General features: G+C 41.1%; 1 protein-coding gene across 2 annotated transcripts in view; it reads right to left on the bottom strand.

Annotated features, from left to right (window-relative positions):
• Window positions 1-266: 266 nt before the first annotated feature.
• The window catches only part of TRABD2B (TraB domain containing 2B), a 284436-nt gene continuing 257052 nt past the window's right edge, over window positions 267-27650 (bottom strand). Inside the window, exons 6-7 of one of the 2 annotated variants that reach the window (XM_040565346.1) lie at window positions 23736-24005; window positions 267-5437 (exon numbers count right to left, since the gene is read on the bottom strand). In XM_040565346.1, the coding sequence (XP_040421280.1) occupies window positions 5215-5437; window positions 23736-24005 (493 nt within the window). In that variant the 3' untranslated portion in view covers window positions 267-5214. Of the gene's footprint in view, window positions 5438-17296; window positions 18815-23735; window positions 24006-27650 lie in introns of those variants that run through there. The other variant, XM_040565345.1, reaches the window with a different exon arrangement.

The raw sequence follows: 27650 nt of genomic DNA on the forward strand, positions 1-27650 counted from the left end.
CTCTGCACTTTGGTGTGGAGAGGTAGCTTCTGGTCCATCCCCACGGGAGACACTGCTCCATTTTAATTTTTATTTTATTTTTTATTTGAATTATTTTACAAGAAACCTTTCCCAGAGAACTAATTCCTCATCAGATGTTGGTCTTGAGGAAAAGGAAATGCTGCAAACTGAATATTCCCCTTTTCAGTGATTCCCTAGCTTGTGGTGCAAAAGAAAGAACTCAGACATACAAGATTCTTGTGCTATGGATTTATAATAACATTTTATTAATATATTATGCTACAAAAATATTTTGACAAAATAATATTAGAAAGCATCTTTTTATTACACTCTTCAAAACAGTTCACAAAAGCAGGAGGCGGAACAGGAAAAAATATTTGAAATACATTTGAATTGAAAACTGACAAACATGCAATTTAAAATTCAGTGAGAGCATGGATCTGCAGGGCGGCTGATCATTCCTGTGGCAGAAAAGTATCGACTGCTAATTGGAAAGATCTCACTGGTTTTAGTTAGATTAAGGTACCTCCTGAAAAGCTAGTCACAGGAAAATTTGCATTTGGGTTGGGACAAAACACGCTCATGTGCACACACATACATACCCACACCCATACGCTCAAAATTAGGAAATTGGCTTTCTGCTCCAGTTAAGCTGAAACAAGCCTAAATTGAAGTTGAAATCTAACACACTCCATGGAACATTGATCACTTCAGAGATATGACAAGCTCATATGCTTTTTGGATACAATATAGAAATATGGTACTAAGCAAAGTTAGGAATGATAACATTTATGCTGAGATAATGACTTTGGCACTTTGGTTTCTCTAATGTAAATATATGATAGGAAATTCCTCCCTAACAGTGGTACATGGTAATGACTGATTGGGACATATCATTTGACTAATCAATGCACTAAACATAGGTTAAATTCTCGCTTCCCCGCCGCCTGCCTCTCCGTCTCTCTCCACAATTGTGTACTGAAGAACTTAGGTAAATACACAGCTCTGTACCTTGGGTGTTCCTAAATCACAGCGGAGCTTGGAGGAATGGGAAGGGAAGTTCAACAAAGCAGATTTTTGACACCTGTATAAAGCATATTTATAAATCACGCTCATCATTTATTTCCAGAAGAGGTATTGCATTATTCAATAGCCCGAGGGATTGCAGAGAACTACATCAGTCATAAAATATAATATACCTTCTGTCCCAGCTTACTAGCTGGTTCTTCAAGTGGCAATGCATGTTAATACAGCATCTATACTTAAACACTGGCAAGAAAAGCATTAAAACAATGAAACAGCAGAAGTTAGTTCTATTGCTGGTGGTATGGGATATTTTATTCTATTGGGGCAATAGCTTGACAGATAATTAGCATTCCTTTATAATGTTACCATTACAGGTACTGTGAGCTGCAGCAGTGTCAGCTGTAGCTGAGTTGAAAGGATGAGTCATGCATTCATTCAGCTTTGGACTCAACCACAACAAAATGTCCTTGATTGCTACACATTGCACGACTCTCTTGATTGTGTTTCTCACGGGTAAATAGTACCATCCAAGTTTGCTATTTTACATCGTGGGCATGAATTTATTCATTTATTTTTAAATCCCCTGCTCCTGGAATCTTGCAATTTCATGGGAACCTGAGCTTCCCTTAGGAAAGACAAAACAGTTGGCTCCCCATTTTCTGAGAAACCCACAGAATAAAACTGAAGTCCCATGAAGCCGGTAGTCAGTGTTACTTCAAGAGCTTGCATCAAATCTGATACACACTCTAAACTCACGTGGATTATAGTCATGATCCATTGCAATGGATGTGCATAGATCTGTGCTAAACACACCAGTACTGGTGTATTTTAATTAATACTGAGCTGCTATTGTTGATGAATAAATAATCTATCAATCACAGTGAGGGTCTCATTTTCTACTATTGCCATGCTTACATGCCAAGGATTAAAAAAAGTTACCCTAAGTCACACCTTAGGAAAGACAACAATAAAAGAAATTCTTGGTCAGTGAACTGCGCTATAGCTGTTCACATGGGGTTCCTGAGCTAGGATCTATGGGAAGCTATTTAATCTTAAATTTATCACAAGTGGTTTCTTCTCCCCTAATCAGAGGAAGCTCAGATGACTGGGTGCGCTAGACACTTTTAGCTGGCAGAAGTCAAATGTGTTGACTCCAAACCCAGAAGGCACCTTGCTTTGAAACCTGCACTGCAGAATGACAAACACTGGGGACGAGCACAATTGAAATTCGGTGACCTCCAGCAACATTCATTCATTACACAGGAATTACAGACAAAATGCCAAGAAATGCAAATATGTCAGAACATACGTTGATATCCAAGCTATTTACATACTGTGATATCCAAACATAGCGTGATATCAGAGCTAGTAAGTATTTAGCATTACTGTCCAATGGAGAAGTGATTCACGAAAAACTCACTAGTGACCGAGTGACTGTTCTGTGTGGTATAGTGACAGCTGTGAGTGCGGTGACATCTGTGCTCATTATATTCCTAAAAGCCTCACAGGACTTTGGAGAAAGCCACAGGTTAGGAACAAGAGAACTGTAAATCCCAGTCTTGGTCCTGTTGGTGGTTTTCCTTATGGTCCTGGACAAGCTGATTCTGTTTTCTGCTCTTTTCTGTCTCTCTTATCTTTATATGGTCTAGCCTATTTATTCTGTAAGTTTTCCAACACCTGGAATTATTTCTGGGATGGTACCATAGAATCATTTCTGGACTTGATCAGATTATAACAAATAAAATTCAATGGGTTTTGGTTCATTGGCTATTTGCTTTTACTATGTAACTTATCATCACCCTTAAGATTTGCCTATGTTATTTTCAGCTCCCTTTTTATGAATAATACATTACTATTCAGGTCTGAGCTCTGTCTTGAATACAGCAGGAGAACCAATCTTTTTAAGCGCATTAAGGTTGAATTTGAAGGTCTGTTAAGCTATTATATTCAAATGAAGGCATTTCTAGAGTAATAGCGCAAATAAAACTGAAATGAAAGTTCTCAAAATATGTTTCCAATATCGAGCCCAGTGCAATAAATATTATGCAAGGTGAATGGCTTCTCTCCAAAACTAACATCTCTAATCTTCTGCTAGCCAAAATACACAATATAAAAATATGCACAGGGTGTGCTTGAAGCTCACATTTGTGGCAAAGCTCAAAGTTTTCCATTCAGCCTTATCAACTGCTGTACTTTAAAATATAGGGGTAGCTTACAGCACTGGCTGCTGTACCCACTTAAATTGACCACAAATCTACACATCCTTCTGACAAAAGTAGAAAAAAAGCTGGAGGTCATGGTGTGCAGTAGGTCAAAAAAGCCATCTGTATTCTCCCTTGCCTTTGCAAAGCAGTGGGTTGGGATGCACGGTGAAAAAAGCTCAATATTTATCATGGTTTCAAATAAAACCATACGCGTATTACAGTCTGACAATTTCCTAAACTCTTTTCTTGAATTAACTGGTATGATGACAAACAAACCACGAATCCTAAACCATCTCTCACTGAGGAGACTTGAAGATTACATAGAATTGTCTCCAGTCCTGAACACCACGCTGCAAGGCCGCTGGGAAAGTGACATGACTGTTTTCAGTCGGATTTTTTACCAGTATTATTGTTATTGCCATCATTATCTGCTATTTTTTTCAAGGTGAAAAAGCACTACTTTTTCATTAAAAAAAAGGTTTGCATCACAGTTAAAAAAAAATTAAATTTAAAATTTTCTTTTTAACTAAGATGTTTTCATCACAGGTTTCATATTTTTGTTTTGTAGATGACTTCAAGAAAAAAAGACTATTTCAAGCAAAATTAATTTTCTGTTTGAAACTTCTGTATCAAAGTGATTTTTCATCTTGTTTTGTTGGGGAAAAAATCAGCATGCCTTATTAAGCATGGTAGTTTTAAAGATGGACTTGTTTTTTTTCCCATAGATGTTGTTCATCTGGTTAATGAAAAATAGCTGCTTGGAAAGTGAGCAAATTTTTCACTATGTTCAAATTGTCTTAATTTTTCCATCATAGTCAACAGAAGCACCATAGTCTACAAACAGGAAAGTTCTTGCACATCTCCATGACACAGGAGCTTGGTTCCTGTGGCCTTGAAATAATTTTGGACAAATCATAATTCAGCATGGAGATACCATCTCTAAGCACAATAGCAGGATGATGATGAATTTCTATACATTTTTTCCCTGCCTGCAGGTTGCTCACTTGCATTAATAACTGGTGCAAAGCAGTTCTATAGATTAGCAGGAAACTGCATCTTTATACTCTATAAACAGACCAAGTTCTGGTCTCATTTATGCTGGGAAAGGTTGTGGGCTTGTATTTATTTAAGATGAGGGAGAGAAGAAAATAATTCCAGTGGGAAAATTCCAGATTTAAAATGAAATCTTTTATTAAGAATAAGATGTCTTGAGTTAGATAATGAATTAATCCCAGGGCAAAGACGGAAACCGATAATTTCCACATAAGTTAAATAGTTGAGTTAAAGACAACAGGGGATCTTAGAGGGTTATTTTGACTAATGACTTACTAAATCATAAAAAATATCTGAAATTTTAGGTTGCAGCAGCTGACTTGAGCTAAGAATGCACACCTATTTTTCTAATGGGCGTAGGCCACAGAGAGCAGGATCTGCTTTATTCAGTTTATGTTAATGATAATTTTTTTAAAAAGCAAAATACAGAAATGCAGCAAAATGTACTTATTGGATAGTTGCTGTAGAAAGTAATGGTTAAAGAAACAAGCCATTCATCTGGTGTCAGTTCAGGCATTTGCAGAGTTGTCAGTTAGAAAACAAATATAGGAAATATTAATTTATCTGTTTCACCATCACTACTGATTACTAGGGATGTTATTAACATATACAACAAGAAAAAATAAGTTTACCAGTCGAATAAATACATTTTTTCTTTTTCTTTTTTTTTTCTTTATATGAACATGAATATTTTACAAAACCCCATAGCACTATGGGAAATAAAGATCCTTCTACAAAAAGAAGATGTAAGTCAGTGTTACAATAAAGCTTTAGAGTTTCAAAATGTATCTGGGCAAAGAGACAAAATCAGCTAGAAGGCACTACTGATTCACTGAGAAGGTCCAGTCTGCAAATGTTGTCATAACCTCCAATTCATTCATAAATTATCTCTCTTCTCTATTCCAAGGGATTGCACGTAATACTAATGTGGTCAGGAAGGCTGCAGTAGATTCAGAAGAAATGAAGCTATGGCCACGTAGAGAGGAGAAGTTATTGATGGCCATAAAATGGTGGCTGAAGCTGAGCTCGTTGGCTGAGGCTGGGATGGGCGGTCTGAGTGTGGTCTCTGATCCAGCCGGTTCGAAATCCAAATGGGAGGTTTGACTGTGATGTAGCCATTGGTTATCCTGATATAGGAAGGCAACGTGGTGGTGCTACGAGAAAACAAAAGAGGAGGAAATTAAACAGGAGAGCCCTTATTTCTGCTCTGTGATCTGTCATTCTATATGTAGTAACAACAACCATGACAATCACAATTATTATTATTATTTGCATGTATAAGACATGGAGGGAGATCCCCAGGGGACACTAACTGTGATGGTCTGGAAACAGATCTGATTCAGGATGTCCCTCAGCTTCTGGCTGCTGGTAGAATCCACCAGGATGACCCAGTTCTTATGTTCTTAGATATTCCTTGCCACCAAAGGTCTCAAAATTTGGCATGTGTCACAGCCATGCCTTACCCACCATGGAGTGGATACTAAGTCCAGGAGGATCAGAAAACATTTCCTTCCCCTGTCTCAAAACCATAAAGAATTTCCCGGGATCCCCTTACAAAACAGATAACCTTGAGCACAGGAGACCAAGCAGCTTCTTTTCTTTTCCTGGCTTTAAGACATTTTGGATCCTACCATAATGCCAAAACCAGACTCAATGTGAAGTTTCCCTGGCTGTGGCTTTGCCTCAGTAGTGGTGCAACTGCTTATTGATTGTAGCTTGAGTCAGTACTTTGCTTTGAATGTGCACGTTGGAATTCATCACAATTCCCATGACAATGAAGGTCAAAAAGATCCTTTTGCAATCAATTAGGAAGTTTTAAATTGTAATCTCCATTTCATAAAATGCTTCCTTTGCACCCAGTATTGGATGATCCATAATCCACCAGTTGTCATGGAGCAGCATAACTGCATGCAGACTGTGCAAGGTGGATTTTGGAGTTAAGGCACCTCTGTGGAGCAAGAAGAAAAAAGACAAGTTCCTCTGAAAACAAGATGTGACACTAATACTTGCAGATTTTCTGCGTTACTTCTTAAATCTTCCATAGAGGGGATTCAGGGTTACTAAAACGGCCCTCACATAATTTGTTATGGGGTAAGAAGCTATGCAGTCCTATAACTATTTAGCTACTGTATCTGAGATCCTGACCTTGGAGGAAAAACAGCTGCGTATTGCATAACATCAGACAAAAGGAGCAATACCTTGCTCCGGATTCATGTGCAGAAAGAGAATTTAGTAGCAGTGAATGCTTTTGTCTTTTTCTGTCTGAGCAATAATAAGATGGCATATCGCCATCACCATCAGTTACAGCTTTTAGCTTGGACGCCTCAGAAGCATGGAGTCAATCATAAACCGTGAGAAGATCAGAGTCCACCCAGAAGAGGGCACTGGTAAACGCACAGGCAGGTCAACATCAAACGCAACCGACAATCACTGCGTGTCACACTTCACCCCGGGTTTTGGAATAATTCATTTCAGTTCTTCCCCCATTCTTTACACTGTCACCACATCTTCTGGGTGGGACAGTTGTTATGTTGCTAGAAGTGATCTTAACTAATGTGTAATGAATTAGAGCAAAAAGAAAAGGCAGTCTATAATTAAAGACATGGGAATTGCTTAATGAGAGCAGATAATACATCTAAACAACATTATTTCTTGACAGTGAGAAGTGGTACTTGTTCCAGAGCTACAAACTGCTGTAAATAAAGAATTTGAAATCAAGCCATGCTAGAGAAAGCTCTTATCTAAATTCCCATAATAAGTGGTTGGTTTATATCTTTAATTGATGATATAGGGCATACAGCTTCAGAACTTGTGCTATTGCATCAAAACTGCTGCAGCCACTTAATAAAAAGAATAGATCTGGGATAAGTTAATGCTGCTGTTTCAGATTTGTCCGGTGTTTTTGAGCAGTTAATTTAGTGCTGGCAAGAATGATGCCAGATTAGGTACTGTCTATTCAAGCTCCTGTAATGTATGTAACATCAAGTATGAATGGCATACCCACAGCGAATATAAAGCATCATTAAAGCATACTTCTGACAAAACTACACATGTTGAGTACTTCAACAGAAATGCAGTCATGCTCCAACCTTTGATCCGGATCTCATTTATCCTTTTGAGTGATACTGTGGTGCACAGATCTAGCAATGATGATAGAGGGTACACGGCTTTGGGGTTTTTACCCTGCACCACTTTTCCCTAGTATGTATGGGTAAGGCGCTTGTAATCTTCTTTAGGTTGTCACTTACAGAAATAAGCAATTTAGCCCTAAATTAAATTTCAGACTGCAAGAAGGGTCTGGTTTTCAACTTCAATTTAAAAATTATTGCCACAGTGCCATATGGGACTTGCACACACTTTGGGTATATCCTACTCCTGACTCATTCTATGGCTTCATCTGCCAGTGAGACTACAATGTCCCTTGCACAAACTGCCTTTCTGCACCTTGGGGACGTACTGTATGAGATGTCTGGGGAAGGGGATCAGGCTGGCCAGGGAACTGAGCCCATTCATCAGCCAACTATCTCTAAGGAATTCCTAAAGAAACCTTAAATCAACAGTTTGCATTTCTGTATGATGTGCTTCCATCTTCTAGTCAACTACCAGAAGTATTTTGTCAATTCTTTGTTGTTTTTGTTTTTTCTTTCCTCCCTTGAAAAAAAATAAGGTATTTTTGAGAAAAAGAAAACAATTTACTTAAAATCCAGGGTTTCCTGTCAAAAGACCTGAGAAGTTTTTGACCCCTCTTCTCAGTCAGTGAGGTCATTTATTGGTTTCAAGACATTAAATTTCTATAAACGCGTCTTTGTTAGGACAAATATTGTTAGGTGGAGTTATTTGTTACTAAAAAATCCTTAAGTGATTTAAGAGGGAATAACAGTGAGTTTCCATGCCTGTGTACAAGGCATACTAATAGCAAAGGAATCCTGGTTTAGCCATATAATATATTTCCTTAAATGCAGCTCTACTTTTAGCACGCTAGCCTACCACCAAGGTAGTTTAGAGATAATTAGCGAGAATGACCCTTTTAACAAATGCTACAAAACTCCTCATAAAACCTCTGGTTCAAGCTTGTAACTCAGCTGTTTCTATAGCAAACATGGAGAGAAGCCTCTCCAGAAGGTGGTCTGCCTCATTCCCGTGTAGGTCCCTAAGGGTATGTAGTGTGGCTGGGGGTCTCTCTCTTCCTGCGGGCTATGGAGGAGGTCTAGAGAGCCATGTGAGATTACAAACTAATCCTAGTGGTGGCTCGGGTGACAGGAGATGGCGTCTCCAAACTCCCTCTGAGCCTGTTTGCCTCTGTACATAGGATCTCATTGACCCTCAGATGAAAGCAAAAAACAGAGTCCCCTGAACTCAACCGGACACTTTCCACTGTCCTCAGGGAGGTTTTGATCATTCCTGAAATGTACTCAGAGAATAATATAAATGAATCACAGATCTGGAGGATAATAATCTAAATTATTATCACACCCTCTCTTGCCAGCCCAGGATATTCCATGTTTGAGGTTTTTGTGTCTGATGAAAACATCTTTAATAAAACATTCCTCATGAGCTATGATGAACAGGCAACCACTGGCTCCACTGTTCGTATGCCTATTTTTTGCTTCTGTGTATGGGATTGTTTTAAAAATTTGGAAGACTCCAGGTACCGTTTAGCCAAATGACCTGGGGTATCATATTCATGAGCTTGTACTTTTGATCAGATAATAGGGCAGTTTTTCAAATCAGTGCATTAGTCATACATTGTCTTACCACCATTAGAACGTGTAAAACTTTCCCAAAAAATGGGGCCCCAGGCACATGCTTCGTGAACAGACCCTACTGAATCCAATTAAATGAGTCAAGTCCTTTACGCTGGGGGCATGTTGAAGCACCTTGATGATGTGGGAGCATTTTAAAATTGAAAAATAAAACAAACACACACACAGCCCTTTGGGGGAATTTCTGCTCTGGTTTAGTTTGCAAGGACTTTGCAAGGAACTCACAAATAAAGTTTTAGTGTGACTTGGTTTATTCACATAAGCAGGGCACATTTGACCACAAGTGACACTGCATCAGGGTCACAGAAGATGGGGCCAAGAGGGACTTTCTGGCACATCTGTCCCAAAGACAGGAACAGGATCTAAGCCCCTCCTGACATGTATGTCTAATCCAGTCTCAAAAAAAACCTACAGTGATAGCAATTCAAGAGTCTCTGCAGAGAGACTTGACATGCAGAATTACTGCCTAATGTTTCACCAAATATCCCATGCTACAGCACAAGTTCGTGACTCCTCTTGTCCCCATAGGCAGGTTTATTCCTTTCCTATTCTCATCAGCCTTTCACGTATCTTGAAGACTTAACCATGTTTCACCCCAGCCTTCTCTCATTTAAACAAAAAATTCCCTCTGCCTTTTTCTGCAAGTCCTCACGTGCTCTCCCTCCATCTTTTCTTCTCTTCTCCCCTGACTCTGCCTGGCTGATCTGCATCTTCTCTGAAGTGAGCTGCCCCAAACTGGGATCTGTAGGTCTCTCTGAGGTATTACCAGCCCTGTGCTTTGTGCAGTAGGCACCGCTGCTTCTCTATTGGCAAAGTAAAAGAAAGTGCATGAGAAGCTCTGGCTCCCAATTAGGAGCCACTTATTTCACATGCTGCCCCTCTGCGAACTCCAGGAAGATGTTTTTTTGACTACTTTTTGCCCCCCAAACCACTCTTATACTCCCAGTAACTGTTCTGAAGCTGATGGAAAACTGGTGGTGCACTGAAGGAGCGAGCACTGGCTCAATTACGGTGATATTTCTATGCACAATTAATCTGCTGCCATCCTTCTGTCCCAACATGGTTTCTGTTCAGGGCGGAGGAAGTGGCCTTTTTAAGCATAACTTACAAAGTATTTGGGGATTTTTCTGGATCAAAGGAGCTATATAAACACATGACAAGTATTTTTAATAAATGTAAACAAATGTGGACTCAGACAGCCTTTCTTACAATACAACATCTGATGAAAGAAGCTTATCAAGATGATGTGCCAGCATAGATTGAACCCTGAAAACATGCATTTTTCAACTGAAAACCTAATAAGCTAGTAAACTGAAGGAAATTTTTTTTGAGTAAATACAATAATGGCTGTTTTGCATTTGTGATTTGATGTTAACCTTCTGATTTTTTTAAGTGATATTAAGCATATGCTTCCTGTTTCTTTTCAAACAAATTTTGCCCTATTTTTTTCCTTTTCATTTAATGAACAGATGCGAAAGGAGTTGATCACATAATTTTTCTGCTGATCATAAATAATGTCCTGCTAGTGAAGACAGTTATTCTTGGAACTAACCAGACTTGTTTATGTCACCAAAACTTACTAATCAAGATTTGAAAAATGTCTGCTTAAAACATTGTGACCAACCTGTTGTGGTATGTAAACAAGCTGCCTGGAAAAAAGTCTGACCACCATTCTAAAAAACAAAACAAAACAAAACAAAAACATAGGTGTTTAACCAAAAGGAAAAAAGAGTAAGCTGGGGGGAAAATATCACACTTGAAATGTTACAAAGTTTTAAATGTGAAGACCATTACTGTAACCTCTCAAAGGGAATGCAAAGTCCCCATCTCCTGATATTTTTAGATTAAGATTTAATGTGTTTCTGGAAGGGACTCTTTAGATCAGCATAAGCTACAGTTTCCCAACCTTTATAACTCTCTTAATTGCTGCCTTTCTCATGGACACTGTTCTTGCAGCCTGAGGGATAAATCCTGCAAGATGCTGAGTCTCCTGGTCCCAGACTAGCAGGACGCTAAGCACTGCAAGCACGAGTGCTCCCAGCAAGGTTAGTTTTCACATACCTACAACTCAGCACGTCCTAAAGCCCATTATGGGATCAAGGCCAAAAGGCTCATGCTTTGGCAAGGTTCAGTTCATCAAAAAAAAAAAAAAAAAAAAGGAGAAAAATCCAACCTGGATCAGATTAAAGAATTGGATTTTGGTCCAGAGGAGGCCACTACCCGTTCGCAGCAGTGTAGTAAACTGCCTTTGCATGTCTCAATGAGCGAGCAATCTCACACACTGCTTTGTGGCCAACAGAGAACGCGGGATGAGCCAAGGAAGAGCCTTATCTGTATTATTTTCTCTTTACCCTGGGGTTATTGGGAGCCCAGTTCTCTGGTTGTTTTCCACAGAGCAAGAATCCACCCTCCCTGTGAGCAGCACAGCCGGACAGTCACCGAGAGGCAGCTGCAGCCACGCTGTCGATAAAGGGGTCGAGCAACAACATCGGGGGCATTTCAACAACCTGCCGCTCTCCATCTGAGCCTCCCTTCCGACGAGATGCAAATGGGAACCATATCCCCACCTGAGAGCAACTTGGAGCTCAGATCCAGCTTTATTTCAAGGCTCCGACTCTGATGGAGATGGACAGACAGCTCTTCCCCTGTTTAAAGTGGGCGCTTGGGAGTCTCCAACCCCCGTGAAGAGGCAAAGGGCAGTGCATCTTCTGATAGCCCCACTCTTTGTTAGGACCACGGCATATCTCTAGGAGAAAGAATACGTCTCTGATGTCTCTGGTACAGTTTTGGCCCCCTCTGTGGATGGGCCAGGGGCTGGAAGACGGGAGATTTTGTTTTTATCCCCACATCACCCATCAATGAACTGTCAAAACCTCGTTAAAGCACTTCACTTCTATTCCTCCCCTGACTCTGATCTCAGTCGAGGCCTTGACGTGTCAGCGTGACACCGCCGGCACGAACCGATTGTGGAGTGTTTTGCAGGCTCTTGCTACAATTTACAGGTCTGGGTGGCCCAGGCCACCTGCAGAACACCTTTGTGATGACAAATTTAGCCCTGTTGTGACATCCACCCGCATCGAGGCAGAATGCTACAGAGACATCCTAAAAGGCAGAACGTCCTTCCAGGCATGGGTGGGACATGCTGTTAGGGGAAAGCGCATCATCTGCTGTAGGGCCAGAGGAGGGGAGAGGGATGGACGGGAAGGGATGGAGGCCGTGGGGAATGCTGCATCTGAGATGGGGAAAGGTGAGGAGGGGACTTTGCTGTCACAGTGCCACGGCCTGTGGGTCCCCTGGGCATGAGGACAGAGCAGTGCAAAGAGAGACATGTGCATGTGATCTGCAGGTAGGGAAAGAGCAGGTGAGAAGCATCTCCAGCACAGGGCACTCCAAAGGCACGTTTCTGAACTGAACTTTCAGCAGGTGGGAAAGTTTTTTTTGTACCTTGTGGTCAGGCTTAGGTTTCCCCCGTCCCTACAGGACACTGCATATGGCTCTATTCAACCTCCTGCCCTGAAATGCTGCAAGAAAACCTTGCAAAGATCTCACCCACAAATCCTGTACCTACACGTGGCAGCAGCAGAATCAGGCCCGCAGCTCCTTTTCAGACAACTGCAGAGTGGTGTAAATACACAGAATGCTGTAAAAACCAATAACCTTTGAAGCACACCCTCTGAGTAATTACCCCATTCCCATCTAATGACTTAAAGATGTTATATTCCTCTCTGATTTGGCAACAACAAAGATTTTGACCTTATTAAAACCAGCCTGTCAGGAAACTACATGTCATCCTTAAAAAAAAAAAAAAAAGAAAAAGAAAGAAAAAGAAAGAAAGAAAGAAAGAAAGAAAGAAAGGAGAAAAAAAGAAATGAAATTCTTTAAAATCCCTGTGAACAATAATTCAAGATACTGTAGCTGAAGACCCATGATTTGTTGCAGAGTGTCTGGGTGGTCCTGAGGCAGGAGATGACAACATTAGCTCTTTCCTTTGCCCTTCTAAGAAATGCTTTGATGATTCTCTAATATCCTAAGAATATCCCCCTGTGATTCTGCACTGGGACGAGGCAATCACAGAGCCGGGATAATGCATCCCAGTTTTACCCAGGGCCTGGCCCTTGCTTACAGGGGATAGCTTGGAGCCCTTTGTTTCACAGGCTCTGCGCAGACGTCTGAGCCAGGATGTGTTCGCCAGAGCCTGAATAGTGATGTGGCCTCAAAAACATCCACAAACTCCCCCCCCGCCCTCTGTACACATCTGGTTGTGTACCTGATTTGTATGTGCAATTAAGGCACTCATCATCATGGCTCAAATAACCAAATATTTCTTCCACTGGTCATTGGACAGATAATGATTGCAGTATTTATAGCCAAAGTAAGCAAGAACATCAAGGTTTGAATATACAGATGAGCTTAGAATGGTAAAAATCTTGCCAGTGATGCAATCTGTGATGTTTCTGGGGCAATCTGATGATATACAACATGCAACGGGTTCATTTGGTGGTACTGCAATCAGGTGGTTTTGAACAAAACCCCAAGCATGAACAGAATATCTCTCTTTTGTCTGTCTCTCACATTAAACCAGCCCCACATACAAAACAATTTGCAATTTTTGGGGTGGTCAAAGTCGTAATCCCTATTTTATTTCTTGGGCTCAACCTTTCAATTAATTAGAAACAGAGTGACTTGGTCTGCCCTCTCCTATGTGCACTCAAGTGTTTGTTTGGTACTGTGTGGGCCCTATGGCTCAAATATTTTTTGCAGATGCACAGAATTAACCATGCATGTTTAGATGTGCTTGGGGAACACATACGTTCATAGAGATGTATATATTTGACCCTGTCACTTTCTTGTTAAACACTGTAAAAGATATCGACTTTCCCCTCCAGATTTTAAAATGATTTAGAATAGGCAGTACTGGGGAAATACCTAAAACATCCTGTCAAATTAAGTATTTTCTCCAAGACTGTTCTCTAAGACACACAATTATTTCAGCTAAGAAGATGCCTGTGCAATGTATTAAGGAACAGAATGAACAACCAAAATATAAACTGGCTTAAATGGATGTCCAACATACTGCATTTTTCCATTTGATTTTAATTTTCTTTTTCCTTCTCCCTGTTCGTTTTCCATCTCCATATAACATTTTTTTTCTCTCTGCTTGGTCTGTATCACATTTTTCTCTCTAATTCACTGGGCTCACTTTCCTCCTCACTGCTTGTATTTTTCCAGTCTCTCTCTTAATAAGAATAATTAAGGTTGGGTCAGATCTTCGAACCTGTTATTTGGAGCAGTATTGAATTCAAGCTTGTTCCACTGAACAAAAGCACTGCCTTCTTTTTCTTTCCAGCAGACTCACTCTCAAAATAATAAATAAAAAAGGTTCATAGGGCATATCTACCAGGCAGTAGTGAAAGACATTAAGTTGCTGCAATGCCCACAAGGCTGGGATTCTTCCTGCTGCTTGCAAAGCAACTGCGTTGATACCAACGCAACACAAACTCCTTCTCCACAAATGCTGCCAAACCCTCTGAAGGCCTGGAGATGCCACTGGTGACTCACGAAAAGCCACTTGCTGGCCTGAAGGGCTGGAAAGGCCGCAAAAGCTTTACCTGCCAGGTGTCATAACCAGGACCCTGAAGTGTCTCCATAGATTGGAGCCAAAGAATTTTGTGAGCATGGTCTGCACCGTGCCTCCCCATGGTAGCGCTATGTGAAGCATCCCTGATATCCAGCAGCTCTCAAGAAATTGGCTTGGCTCCCTTGCTTTCCAGCGTGGCGGGCTCAGACCCCAGGTATAATGCTTACTTTGTTCAGTTAAGTTATTCACGAATTGTAAAGGGGAGATCTGAGTGAAATGGGAATTTGGCCTGGCATTTTCATAATTGCAGGAACCCAGCTTTTATAGCATTAAAACCATATGAATTTAAATAAACCCTACTTCTCCTTCATCCCAGTAACTGGACTTAGACCACAGCTGCCCTCTGAGGTCCTGCTGGGTTTTCAGCACTGCCGGGAGTGGCAGGGAATCAGGTTTCCTCCCATTTCACTCTACAATGAATCTGTCTTTTTAGATAAACCTAGTACCAGAGTATAACTGTGGTTAAGCCCCTCTTATAAGCCAACTGCCCACCACAACAATAATGTCATCTTCCTCTCTGTCATACTTTGCTTCACTTAGTTTCACAGGGCATGAAGCTCACTACTCAGAAGGGGAATGGCAGAACCCAAAATAAATCCTGTATCCCTTGACCTTTTCCTCTGGTCTAGCATCGACAGTTTCGCATGTGCATTTCCTCGGAATTTTAACAACAGATTTCTCTTTCTTTACGGTAACCAAGTGCCTTCCCTAAAAGATATTTCTGCTATGTTATGGATTTTATTTAGCTCTGCTAAGCCTGAAGCTTAACCTTGAGAAAGAGCACATCTGCACTCTTCGGTACTTAGATACCTGCTAGATACGAAGGTCACTCAAATGCCTAAGTTCAGCTCAGGGCTGCAGTGTTTGAGATGAAGGTTTGTGCTAGCTTTTAGATGGCCAGTGATGTCTTTGCCATATCTGTGTATTGTCAGAGAGGAGAGGCAGCCATCATTTAACACAGCAAATAGTGTGCTTTCAGAAGCCCCACCTTCAACCCACGCCCAGCTTTTGACACAACTCTATTAGCTTTCCTCACTGATGGGAAATAGGGAAAAAACAACACTTCCTGACGGAGAACTTCATTTTGTATCAAGTATTGCAATTTAGGGAGCGCAGGTGCTTTACTACCCACTCCTGCGTTTAAGAAATCCAGCTCACCCTGGGCATAAGCCTACTCAGCACTTCTTACAGCATCTGCAGCTGCAGTCACCCTTGCAAGTTTAACACAAACCACACTCTTCACCCAAGCCAAACAGCACGGAAGAAGTGCTACTGTGTATTGAGTTTTCTTTGCCTGTTAAACCCGACAACTTATTTTTCAGCTGAGTGAATAAGAACAGTTTTGTAGAGCTGTGTTAAAGTGCATTTCGGGTTTAGAAGATTTCCATTTACCTGAGGGTACCCACGGCATTTATTGTTATCTGTTTGATATGAGTCAGAAAGACAGTGTTTTTTTTTTGTGTGTGTGCGATAGACAATATGCCATGAGGAGCCATAATTAAAGGCTCCAAGGAGACAATCCTCAGAACATCTGGCCAGTGAAAGCCCTGAATATGGAAAATATAAATGTCAAGGCTCATATTTATGAATTGGAAGGGCCATGACGACATCTGCGAACAAGCTTTCTTCCAGAGCCCATTTGCTGTACATGGTTATTCACAGGCAACAATAAACATGTGCATGGATTACATGCACAGCCTGCACTCCCTTTCAGATGCTGAAGAACATATACTCCAATAACACATAAATGCTCTGTTCTCACAACACAAAAATACAAGTGTTTGCAAACCTCACAGCAAAGCTCTTGCATACCAGACCACAGTGGGATATGCTGCTGGTACAGACTAAAAATAGAGGGAGAAAAAGCCTTGCATTAACACAGAAGACAGTCAAACTCATTTAGTGTTAACTCTTACAGTGGAATAAACACACTGCTTTTTTGATTCTCTGCACAGGAGACATTTTGTACGATAGCTCCAATCCTGAAACCTAATATTTATGGTGGAGCAGTTATGGATGGGAATCTCAGAAGAGCCTAACCTATTCAATCATGGTAGCTTAATATCAACATCAAAATAAACTGTAGGTAAAATAAACTTGCTGATGGAGAACCTCTTTTTGTATCAAGAACTGCAATTTAGGGAGTGTATTTATAGATGGCGATGGTGGAGGGGTCCCTTTGTACCTGCCTCCAGGGCCCATGCCAACCACACATAGCCACCGTTGAACAGGGCAAGTAGAAAAAATACAGGAGAAAAAGAAAATTCAAGCAGAAAATGGAGAATCACAGAACTGAAAAGTGAACAGGCTGTTCAAGATTAAGAGGAGTGCTGGCAGTGGGTAAGGAAACGAGACCGCGCTGGCTGAAAGAAATAGTGGAACAAGTGGGGATGTGCATCACTGAAAAGTGCTAGTGAAGAGATTATCATAACTCAGCAGCTGCTCGTTTTTGAAACTGAATCCTAAGCAAACATTTTATTTGTGCTGCATCAGGCAGATGCAGTGGCTTAAAAAGGCTTAAAAGGGTGTGCTATGGCAGGGCTACGTTTCGTCCAAGTCAGAAGTACACAAAAATGGGGCACATATAAACATGGAATATGGAATACCTTTATTTAACATATACCAAAAAAGTAGAAAACAAGAAAGAAGAGAAATCTCTTAATAGGTTCCATAAAACATCTTGTATTTTCAACCTTAATCAGCATTGAGGAGGAAGGAGCAGAAAGTGTTCTTGGATATCCAGTGCTGAAGCATACCTCACTGTTCAAAAATCTTAGTTTTTATGTGCTCCAATTTTGTTACTTGCTTGCCTTCAAAAATATGGATTTAATATTTGTGATGGATTTAAATTTCATGAAAATAAAATACCTAACACATTACCAATAAAGAATTTAGTTTCATGAAAGAAAACTGAAATCTATATATATCCCAATCATATCTCTATTTCCAAGAGACTTCAGTGTTCTTTATATCTAATGATTTTAGTTTTATGTATTTTTAGCTTTCATTAAAATAGGGTACACGTACTGCTTCACACTAATCATTTATATCAGCAATGAGACAAATAATAGTGAAAATAAATATGCAAACATCAGCAACATTCAACTACGTAAAATCAACAGAACAAAGTAAAACATGCAGATCTTTTTTGCGGGTCTAGCAGGTGAAAGTGTGCCTGCACATCTTTGCAGCCCCATCTGGAGAATAACGAAGTAATTCATTGACTTTACAAGGGGAAAGGAGTTATCACTCATGGCCTGCTGACAGAGAGGGTCTATTAGCACGGAGATGCTAGAGTTTTGGACACAAATGTCAAGATTTCCCATCCGTTATTGCGATGCACAGGAGAATTCTGTGCTGAGTGCGGGTTTCACAGCTTTAATTAATACGTTCTGTGCACTCTGACCAACCTGATAATCCAAGCAGCCTCTACAGAAAACATCTAGGGATGAAGGATATGTCATCACTGTATCGTATGCTACAGTCAGGAGATTTGCCTCTTATTTATATTGCACCAAGCTATCCGAGTTATCCTGTGCTGTTATTTTACTTCCACGGGAGGGCTTGAGTGCTTCGGGCTGGGTGAAGGGCAGGATGAGAGGTGCCAAGGTCGGCGCTTGTGTAAAGGAGGCATCAAGCCATCTGCCCATCTTAGAGGGGATCGAATGGAAACGGTAAAGAGACTAAGGAGGGGAAAATGCAGCATATAGGCCATGCTTTGCTCTCTCTGCTCAGGAGGAGCTGAGGAGCCTTTCACAGAAGCATGATGGTAAGTTCAAGAGAGGAATGCAATGGGGAGAGAGAGAAGGACCTACAGGTATGCCACTTCAGTGGCCAAAATGCCACCTTCTGGCCCCCATATATCCAACAGAGTTCACTGAAAACTGGCCAAACTAGGAGCAGATTTTAGGCCGGTTTGAGATACAAAGCTGCTGTCTGCAGAGGAACTGGGATGGAGAATTCCTCCAGGAGGTGTTTTGAGACCACTCAGTGTGACAGAGGTGTCTCGTATCCCAGCTGTCAAACCACGAGCTTTTTCTGATGGGTAGGTATTTCTATGCCGTGCCCTGGAGGCTGAAGGCAGTTGCTGATAGGGATTGTGATCGTGAAAGCTTTCTGAGAAGGAAATCCTGCCGGGAGAACAGTGAAGGAAACGGCAGACAGAAGTGCTGGAGGAAGGCCAGGGGGCCACACACCACAGCTAAGCCCCAAACAGCAATGAGGTGTGACAAGGGGAGAGGAAGGTGTGACTTCAGCACACCTCTGCTCCCGCTGCTCCTGCCTGCTGGAACAGCCCCTCTGGGAGACAGGAACCCGGTGAGAAGTCAGAAAGCTCCCAAAGCACTTCCTAATCCCCGGCCTTTAGCTAAGGTTAGGCTGAACTCGGGGCAAATGCAATGGTGGCAACTGGTTGCCTGGCTGTGTGGAGACAGGCTGGAGGAGGGAGGGACCCCCCTCCCCATGTGCATCAGTGGGCACACAGAATCTGCGCAGTGTCCTTACCAGAGAGGCAGAGAGGGTAATTTAAACAAACAAGGCCCCAGTGATGGAAATTTCTATCTCAAAGCCACCATATGGAGGGAAATCATCTGACCACAATTTACCTGTTAGACTTCAAAAGTGTCTAGGTCTCCTCTAAAGAAAAGCAGCCTTTTCTTTAATGAAGTTAAGTACTGTATTTCAGCACCGTGTGTTGTGAAAAGGAAGCAATTTGGATTCATTTACTGAAATTTACCTTTCAGATGCAGTTAAGTGAAATTAAAAGTTTGTCTGAGTTGACAGAGTTCTGTTTTCCATCACTGCATTGTCTTGAAAGAAAGGATAACAGGCTAAGTGCTTAAATTCCATCCAAACTGATAAGGTTCACTCTACACAGGCACACTCAGTGCAGTTTATTACACATTGTCTCCCTTCATCCATCACTGGTGTAACTTTTTTTCCCCCTAAAATAATTGTTGCTTCTAGAAGAAATTGATATTTGTGATGTTATTGCATTCGTCTGGGGTTGAACAATCAGCACTAGGCTATATCAGAGAAATGCCATTTCCAATTACAGGGGGGAATTCATTTTATTTCCCATTAATAGCAGGTTTTGCAGGGCTAAGCTTACATCTGGGACAAGAATCTCTTTTTCTCTTGTCTGATTCTCCTCCTTGAATTCCTTTTCTATACAAGTGAAGCATCTGTGCATCCTCAGTGTCTTCCCCAATGCTGTCTTTGCCCAGATCTCTGCCTCGGCAGTGGGAGTGAACCTCTGATTTGCCCATGATGCCCTCTCTAATTCTTTCTTCTCATCGCTGCATTTCTCGCTTTTGCATCCTCCAGCTGCCATCATTCCTTCCAAACCTCACGCCTCCTGAAGCATCCTCCCAGCTACCAACTCCCCTCCCTCCCTTTTCCCAGGGAGCTTCCCTCCTGCCCTACTGAGGGCCACGGGAGCTGTAATGCTCCTACTCCTCTTGGGAGAGGTTCTCCATTGTTTTGGGCTGTCTGTAACCTTAAACTGTTTGCCTGACCTAGAACAAAGGTGCAACACTGATTTGGCCTTTGGCTCACTACTCTGAAACATCACAGGCATCTCTGTTCTTTCAATTTACTTAGCAGCTCTTCATGAAAAGCCAGTGAATGATCTGTAATTAATTATATATTACAAGGAGAAGCTTAGCTAACACAGTGTCAACAGAAACAATAACATACTCTGTGTGCCAGACTACAGCCTTACAGCACAAGGGTTTTGCGTCCCCTCCTTGCTGCCCCAACTGACTTCTGGCTACAAGAGCTAGCTAGGGTCTTAATATTGTCTCCATTCAAATTCCTCCCAATGACAGACTTCAGATCTGTGTCTTTCTGCAAAATCAAGTAGTTAGAAAAAATATCCTGCTACTTGAAATCTCCATTTCATTTCGGTTCTTGACAATTTCAAACACAAATTGTAGCCAGGCAGGGCTTTTTCATCTTGTTTAGATTTGGAGGGAAGGAGGCAGATGGGAGAGGAAACCACACATTTCATCAGTGTTTTTTACTTTTTTAATAGCCTTCACTGAATTGTTCAGTGAAGACTATTACCCAGGAGATCAGCAAATCTCAGATCTGTCAGAGACAGGGAGAAGACAGAGCAGGAGCTTTCTCATCCTCCACAGCAGTACTAACCTTCAAACACACAAATCTAAACACCGTCCACTGAGGGGTGCCAACTCAAATGCCTCAGCTGTTAGGACAGAACGAAAAGGAAAGGACAATCTCCAAGGTATAGCTGAAAGTAAATACTAATAATGATGTGTGATATTAAATGATGACTCATTTTTCATGAGGCCATTTCAGATTGTAGCTGTAACCTCTGATCAGACCAGAAAGACTGTGTGAGCTGAAGTCTTAGTGGAACCATTAATTATGGATTTCCTGGCTTTTATAGGCTGGAGTCAGACCTTTGATGTTCCTTTAAGATTGTTCTCCTGTGTTCATTTCCTTTGTTTCTGTGCTGGTAGCTTAAAAAAACACCTTAAGATTTCCATAGGAGTGTATGAGATAGCCTAGAGATCCATAGTCCATAAAAGCCCTGCAATTCATGGCTCATAAAGTCCTGTAATCCACGGTCAATAAAGCACTGGAAAAGAGCTGTATGAACCACGGTCATTTCACAGTTCAATGAGGTTCATACAAGAATCAATAATCTGGTTTAAATTCGCCTGGATTTGTCCTCCACCTGTATATTTCCCTTTGACTTCTCAGGTTGAAAGGTGGCTCAAACAGCTGAATTCTGAAGACCTTGCATGGAAACAATGAATTTTATACAGCTTTTACCTCCCCCAAAAACATAACAATGACCTAAATCCCTCTACTTTGTCTCAAAGTCAAGTTTCAGGTGACAACAGGTAAGTTAGGAAACTCAAAGTGGAAGAAGAACCATTAGGAGAGACTGAGCCACAGCTAAGGATAACACTAGATGCACGGAGCTCAGTCCACACAGAGACGTTCCATATAGAAACAGGAGGGGGGGCTCCAATTTAAGTATATGCAATTGTGTAATGGATATGTGGACAGGCCAGAGTATGAGCTTCCAGTCTATCAGTTATTCTCCAAAAATGAGTGCTAACAGTCTCACTGTTGAGCGCTGGTGAACTTTATTGGGGCAACACAATGTAAGTTCACGTGCTTTGCCCATATTATTAGTCTTCCTACCTGTTTCCTCCCAGGAACGATCGTGCTACAAAGTCTGGTGACAGGCACAAATTTCTGCTCTTTTCTCGCCAATCAGGAGGGAACCAGTTAGAAAGAACACACTGTTTATTGCCTTGTGCAAGGTCCAGCTTGCAATTAATACTGATGAAACACAACTGCCAAAAGCACAATACGCAGCAGCTGGTTTATGACAGTTGAGACCCCATCCAATTTATGGGGAAACCAGAGCTGGTAGTGAGTCTGTGATTTAGCTGAACAGTTTGTAGTTTTTGTTTTGTTTTGTTTCCAGGAAAACACCAGAAGTTGCTCCAGAACTACAGAAGCACTAAATCCATCTGAAAGCACCAAGGCAAACTTCCCTTATTCCAGCCTTTTCACATTTCTAGGGCTGTGATCTCCCACTAATACCTCCCTGGGATCTTTCAGCAAGCAGGCTACACACAGAGTCTGGTTCAGCACCAGCGTGGTGGGAGCGGAAACTTATGTTTCCGCATCCCAATCTGCATCCTAATGAAATGGAAGTAAAGGGATAAAAGGTTTTGATTCAGATGAAATCTCTCACGAGCACAGAGTGAGTAATTTAACTCTAACCTGGAGAGCTACCCTTTTAAAGACTTTTCCTAGGAATATTTCTTATTGAAATAAAAACAACAAAAGGCACAAAAGTCTGCCAAAGCTATGCAAGCACCACTGCTTTAAGCTCCCAGCTGCACATTTCCATAGCCCTATCAGGCCCAATATCCAATATCCTTTCCGGATAGATGAGAAGGGGGCAGGAGGAATGTGGCTAACTGCCAGGCTCCTGCAAGATCTGACTGTTTAAGCACCCCACTTACATTACTGGTAAGGTGAGCTGACCCAGACATCCATGTGGAACGCTGGGCCATCGTGGGACACCATGATTTGGCATGTTCTAGGTAGAAGACATATACAGAATTCTCTCGTTTTTGAGGTAATGAACTATGTAGGACCAAATACTTTTTAGTTCATGCTTAAACAACCTCCATAGAGAGGATCCAACACTGAACACTCTTTGAGAACAAAACAGATCTGATTCTTCTTAACAAAGCTGGCATTAACATCAGATATACCCTTATTACAGTAAGATTTTTATACAGCACTGAAATAACAACCCTTATATCACTTATCCCAAGAAAAGAAAACAACAAACCACAACAAAAATGGGGCAACTGCTCCTTAAAAAGAATGAATAGTAATAATAATAACAAAAGAATGCAAATATGTAGAGGTTTTTCCTTAGTAAAGGCAGAAGCCTCCGAGAGACTCTGACTTACTTGGATTGCTATGGAAAAGCACTTTAGGTGCTATGAAAATGGGAATAAGATTAATGCCAACAGAGAGACAATAATGATATGTACAGGTGAGCAGCCAGTTCCCAGTTTGTTGTTTTCAAGCAATCTGAGGTGTTAAAACATTTCAGCCCCAGAACACAGAAGACTGTCAGATATCTCAGAATCTTGAAAACTCCCAGGAGGAGTCTAAATGGTTGGAAAATGGCTCAGTCTTTGGGCTGAAAACTGACAGTAAATATTGGAAAATAATTACTGGAAGTAGGGAAAAAGAATATTTTCCCTTGTCATTTTTTCCTGTTTTTACTCTGGTAACTGTTTATTTCTGTATATTTTAAATATTCTGAGTAACAGCTTTCTTTCTACTTTAGATTAAATGTTCCTATGAGCCTTCCTCCAAGTTTTTCATTATGCTCCAAAAACAACACCTCACTCTCCATCTCTCCCATTTAGCCTTTCTCCAACCCTTCTTATGGCCTATCAACAAAGGCTGTGATCAGTAAAGGGCAACTATTTAGGAGACAGCAGGATGAGGACAAGAGCCATAAAAGTTATCACTCACCTGTCTTCTATCCGAACCCAGAGGTCATTGAATTGCCTCTGGCGATGATGTTTGTGCTGCTTCTTGTGCCATTTCTTCTGCCTGCCAAACTCTTCCAGTTGGCTGATACTGTCCGGCAACAGGAGGTGAGGAGACAGGCTGTCTTCTTCGTCCATCTGCAGGGGCTTCAGGGAAGGAGATGTCAGTGGGACCTGCTCAGAAAGCTGGAGGGCAGGCAGGGCTGTTGCTGAGGACCCTTCCAAGGCCGGACTTGTCTTTGTCGTCCTTGAACTGCAAAACACATTTAAACATTTGGTGAACACATGAGGGACAGTGCTAAGAAAAGGTGAAGACAGAGGACTACACCACTCGGTGGGTGCTGCTAGCTGCTAAGGAGGTGTACAAGGAGAGAGGCTTAGCTCTGGAGCCGTGGCTAAACATAGCAGCGTATTTCCTAGAAAACTACCAAGTAAGTACCAATCTGAAAAATGGTGAAGAAACAGATGATAAGCTATTGTTGATCTCTTGAATTTTAACTACTTCTTACAGGCTTTGGAGCCTCCTGTATGGGTTACCATCACCTCCCGCAGTGGTCTGAAGGCTAAATGGCAAAACTGGGACACTCACTAAGGAAAACAAATTGTCAACTAATGAATACCCTAACAGAAGAAAAACTTAAATGAATGAGATAACACTAGATCCCTTCTTTTTTTCAACTTTGGATATCATCTGTGGGAAACAAATAATTGTTTTGACTGCAACAGTAATTATATTTGTTCATCTGAGTTAGGACTAGTGATGGGAATGCCCAAACTGCTGACGGAAGCACAGTCTAATGGCTGGCCTGCTGGGATGGGATTTGTGAGATCCATACTATAGCAGTTTTTGTATAATCAAGAAGTGAGGCAAAAAAGAAGGGGGATAAATGACCTCTCCTGGGTCATGAAACAATACTGCCAGAGCTCTTCACTTCTCCTGTTTGAAATACTACCACCTCTTGCATCTGACCATAAATCTGCAGCAAAAGGCCTTCTATTGATTTCATCTTCTAGAGTTTCACTGATTTTAGAAAAAAGTCAATATAAACTCTCTTCTTTGATACGTGGCCACATCAATTTACATTTTTGAGCTATGATATCTGAAACAAAAATCTAATAAAGCACTACTGACACATGGATTTTTTTTCTAACTTCAGTAGAAGTTCCTATTTGGTCTTAATTGCAAGAGAGGATGGTCCAACGAGTTGCAGGTAGAGAAAATGGAAGAAAAATAATGGGCAATATGAAGCTGTGGTCTGTGAAACTATTTCTATTACATGGATGCTATGACTTTTATGACAGAAACAATTAAAGCCACGTGAAAAGCTTTGCCTCCTGAGTGAAACCAGTAAGACATTTTAATGAAAAAGTAATAAGAAATCCTAAACTTCATTGGTGACAATGTACAAAATGTGCTGCAAGTGAAACCACATGTTTCATTTACGGAACATTTTGTTCTCTTCCAAAAAAGTCACATCTACTACTAATAATGGCAGCTTTTTTCTTTTTGATATTTTTGATGTCCATTACAATAGCACTCAGGATGGTCATATCTATTTCCACCGCATCATGTTTCACCTAAAGGTCCTTCCATCTTTACTAGCTACTGAGTATTAATTATCACTGCTATAAGACTCACTGGCAACTACAGCAACTTTGTCACTCGTAGCCAACATTAATGAATTTTTTCAGAGATCATATGACAGATACAGAAAAGAAAGATACTTGCTTAAATTAATTCTAAAATTCTCCAGTGTTGCTTTCATTAATAACAGACACCAAGATTTCCCATATTTTCCTGTTTTTCCAAGCATTCAGACTTTCAGCGAGTCCGTTTTGAACTCATTCACACTCGTTCCACACTCTATTTTTATTTAACAGAGAGATCTACTGGTTCTAGATGTTTTTTCCGAGTAAGACTTTCTTCCATGATTCATGTTGAGGATGAGTTTTCATCAGTGCAGTAACTTTCTGTGAAAGATCTTGGAGCTCTCCAAAGTTTTCACGTCTTCTTCACTGTGCTTATGACTGTGTAGCAATACCATCTCCAGAGTCAAGTAAAAGGAAAGGCTCTCATAGATTTGCAACGGATGGGTCATTCAGGTCACAGCAGACACACTCTTAATTTTTATCCAACCATAATGGTGGATCAGTGAAGTATAGTATCAACATGCGAATACAGCCACTTAGTGGCTTGGAAGACAACACGGTGCAAACTTGGCCGGATGGTTTGGGCAGCTGGGAAGGGCCTGGACCAACAACCGTACACAAGCAGCATGTGGACAACTGCAATGGCAGCGGGCAGCAGAAATCCCTGGCCTCATCGCCTCCTGCGCTTATGCCAAAGCAATGGGAATACAGGTTGATTGCTACTGCCCAAAGATAGATCGTGCTGGTACTACCCTGGATACCTCTGTTCTTTGGTGTTGTGTTAACACACTCAGATCTTCCTACAAGCCATCCACTCACATGCACATCAAGGTGAAGAGCCCTGACCCTGGCTACCAGGCTGCAGTGGGCAGAAACATGGTAAGAAGGCAGGAGACTGAAGCAGATGCAAGAACCTGAAGCTGAAATTGAGCTGCTGCCAAATTTCTGTTTCCACTGGCTTTGTGGAACCAAAACCATGTCTCACGCTCTGATCAGTTGGCAGCAAGATCGCATCAGTAATTCCTCGAGATGCTCAAGGCAGGAGCAGCCCCCACATCAGACCACATCTGCCAGTAAAAGCCTGGGGCCACCACTTGGTTCCCTGAATGCTTTCAGAGACATCTGAACACATACTTTCCGCCTTTTAACACCTACTATTTTGTTACACATGTTTATCTTGCTCTGAACTCCTAGTAAACTGGAATCAGTGGAGAGGTGTTTTTAATGGATTGAGATTTTAGAAACCACTTAATAGGACTGGCAGCTCACTTCTTATTAAAATTAATGAGTTTGGGCATCAAAATCCCAATGGTGGCTTCGAAAGCTTCTGGCTTAATTGTTTCCACTGCCATCACATGAGCCACAGGTTGTAAACTCGATATTTCAGAACATTCTTTGGGAAGAGAATAAATAAACATTGAAGAAATGTTAAAATGTTGTAACCCAAAGAGGGTTATAAACTAACCACTTGTTCTTTAGAGTCGATGCATAGGGAATATATCCATTGTGGCAATTGCATATTACATTTGGTCAATATTTGTTCCACTATTCCTGCACTACTAATAATTATCCCAAGACCTAAGAAAGACTGTTGAAGATTATATGTTGATGCGTGCTTGCATCTATATGTTTTAAGCTATGTTGAAGCACTGAAGCCTGAGAATATTGGGAATCAGAGGGGTGAAATATCCTTGGTAAAAACATCTGCAGACTCAACAACTCTTCCTAATAAATGAAAACAAAATCACACACAGCATGTGAAAAATAAAATGGTCTAAAAAAACAGATACAGTGACAATAACAAAAAGCCAGTTGTCAAGTTTTAGACATGTAAAAATGATTTGTTTTTTGAAATTGACTTAATAAAACCTAGAGAGCTAGTTGTTTCCAAATCTGATCATCATCCTACAGACGTTTAACCAAAAGTAAAAATAAAACTTTTAAACCAGCAGAATATGCGGATTTAATCCGAATACATTGTAAGAATAAGATATTTTAATTCAAAGCAAGGTAGACTTCCTATCAGATGATAACCTTCCCACTGATTTAATTAAAATTTTTATTAACACATTTACAATGGGCCTGAATTTATTCCTATTCTGGATTTTTTCCCCCCTGAAAAAAGACATCCCCTCTCACCCCCCCAATATTTGCAATAGGATACCTGGGCAATAGATCTCTTCACTGCATGAAGCTTTACCATTAGATTCACTGATGATTTCATGGACTATTTCATGCCTTTCCTTTG

The sequence above is a fragment of the Cygnus olor genome, chromosome 8, assembly GCF_009769625.2.
Source record: "Cygnus olor isolate bCygOlo1 chromosome 8, bCygOlo1.pri.v2, whole genome shotgun sequence".
NCBI lineage: Eukaryota > Metazoa > Chordata > Aves > Anseriformes > Anatidae > Cygnus > Cygnus olor.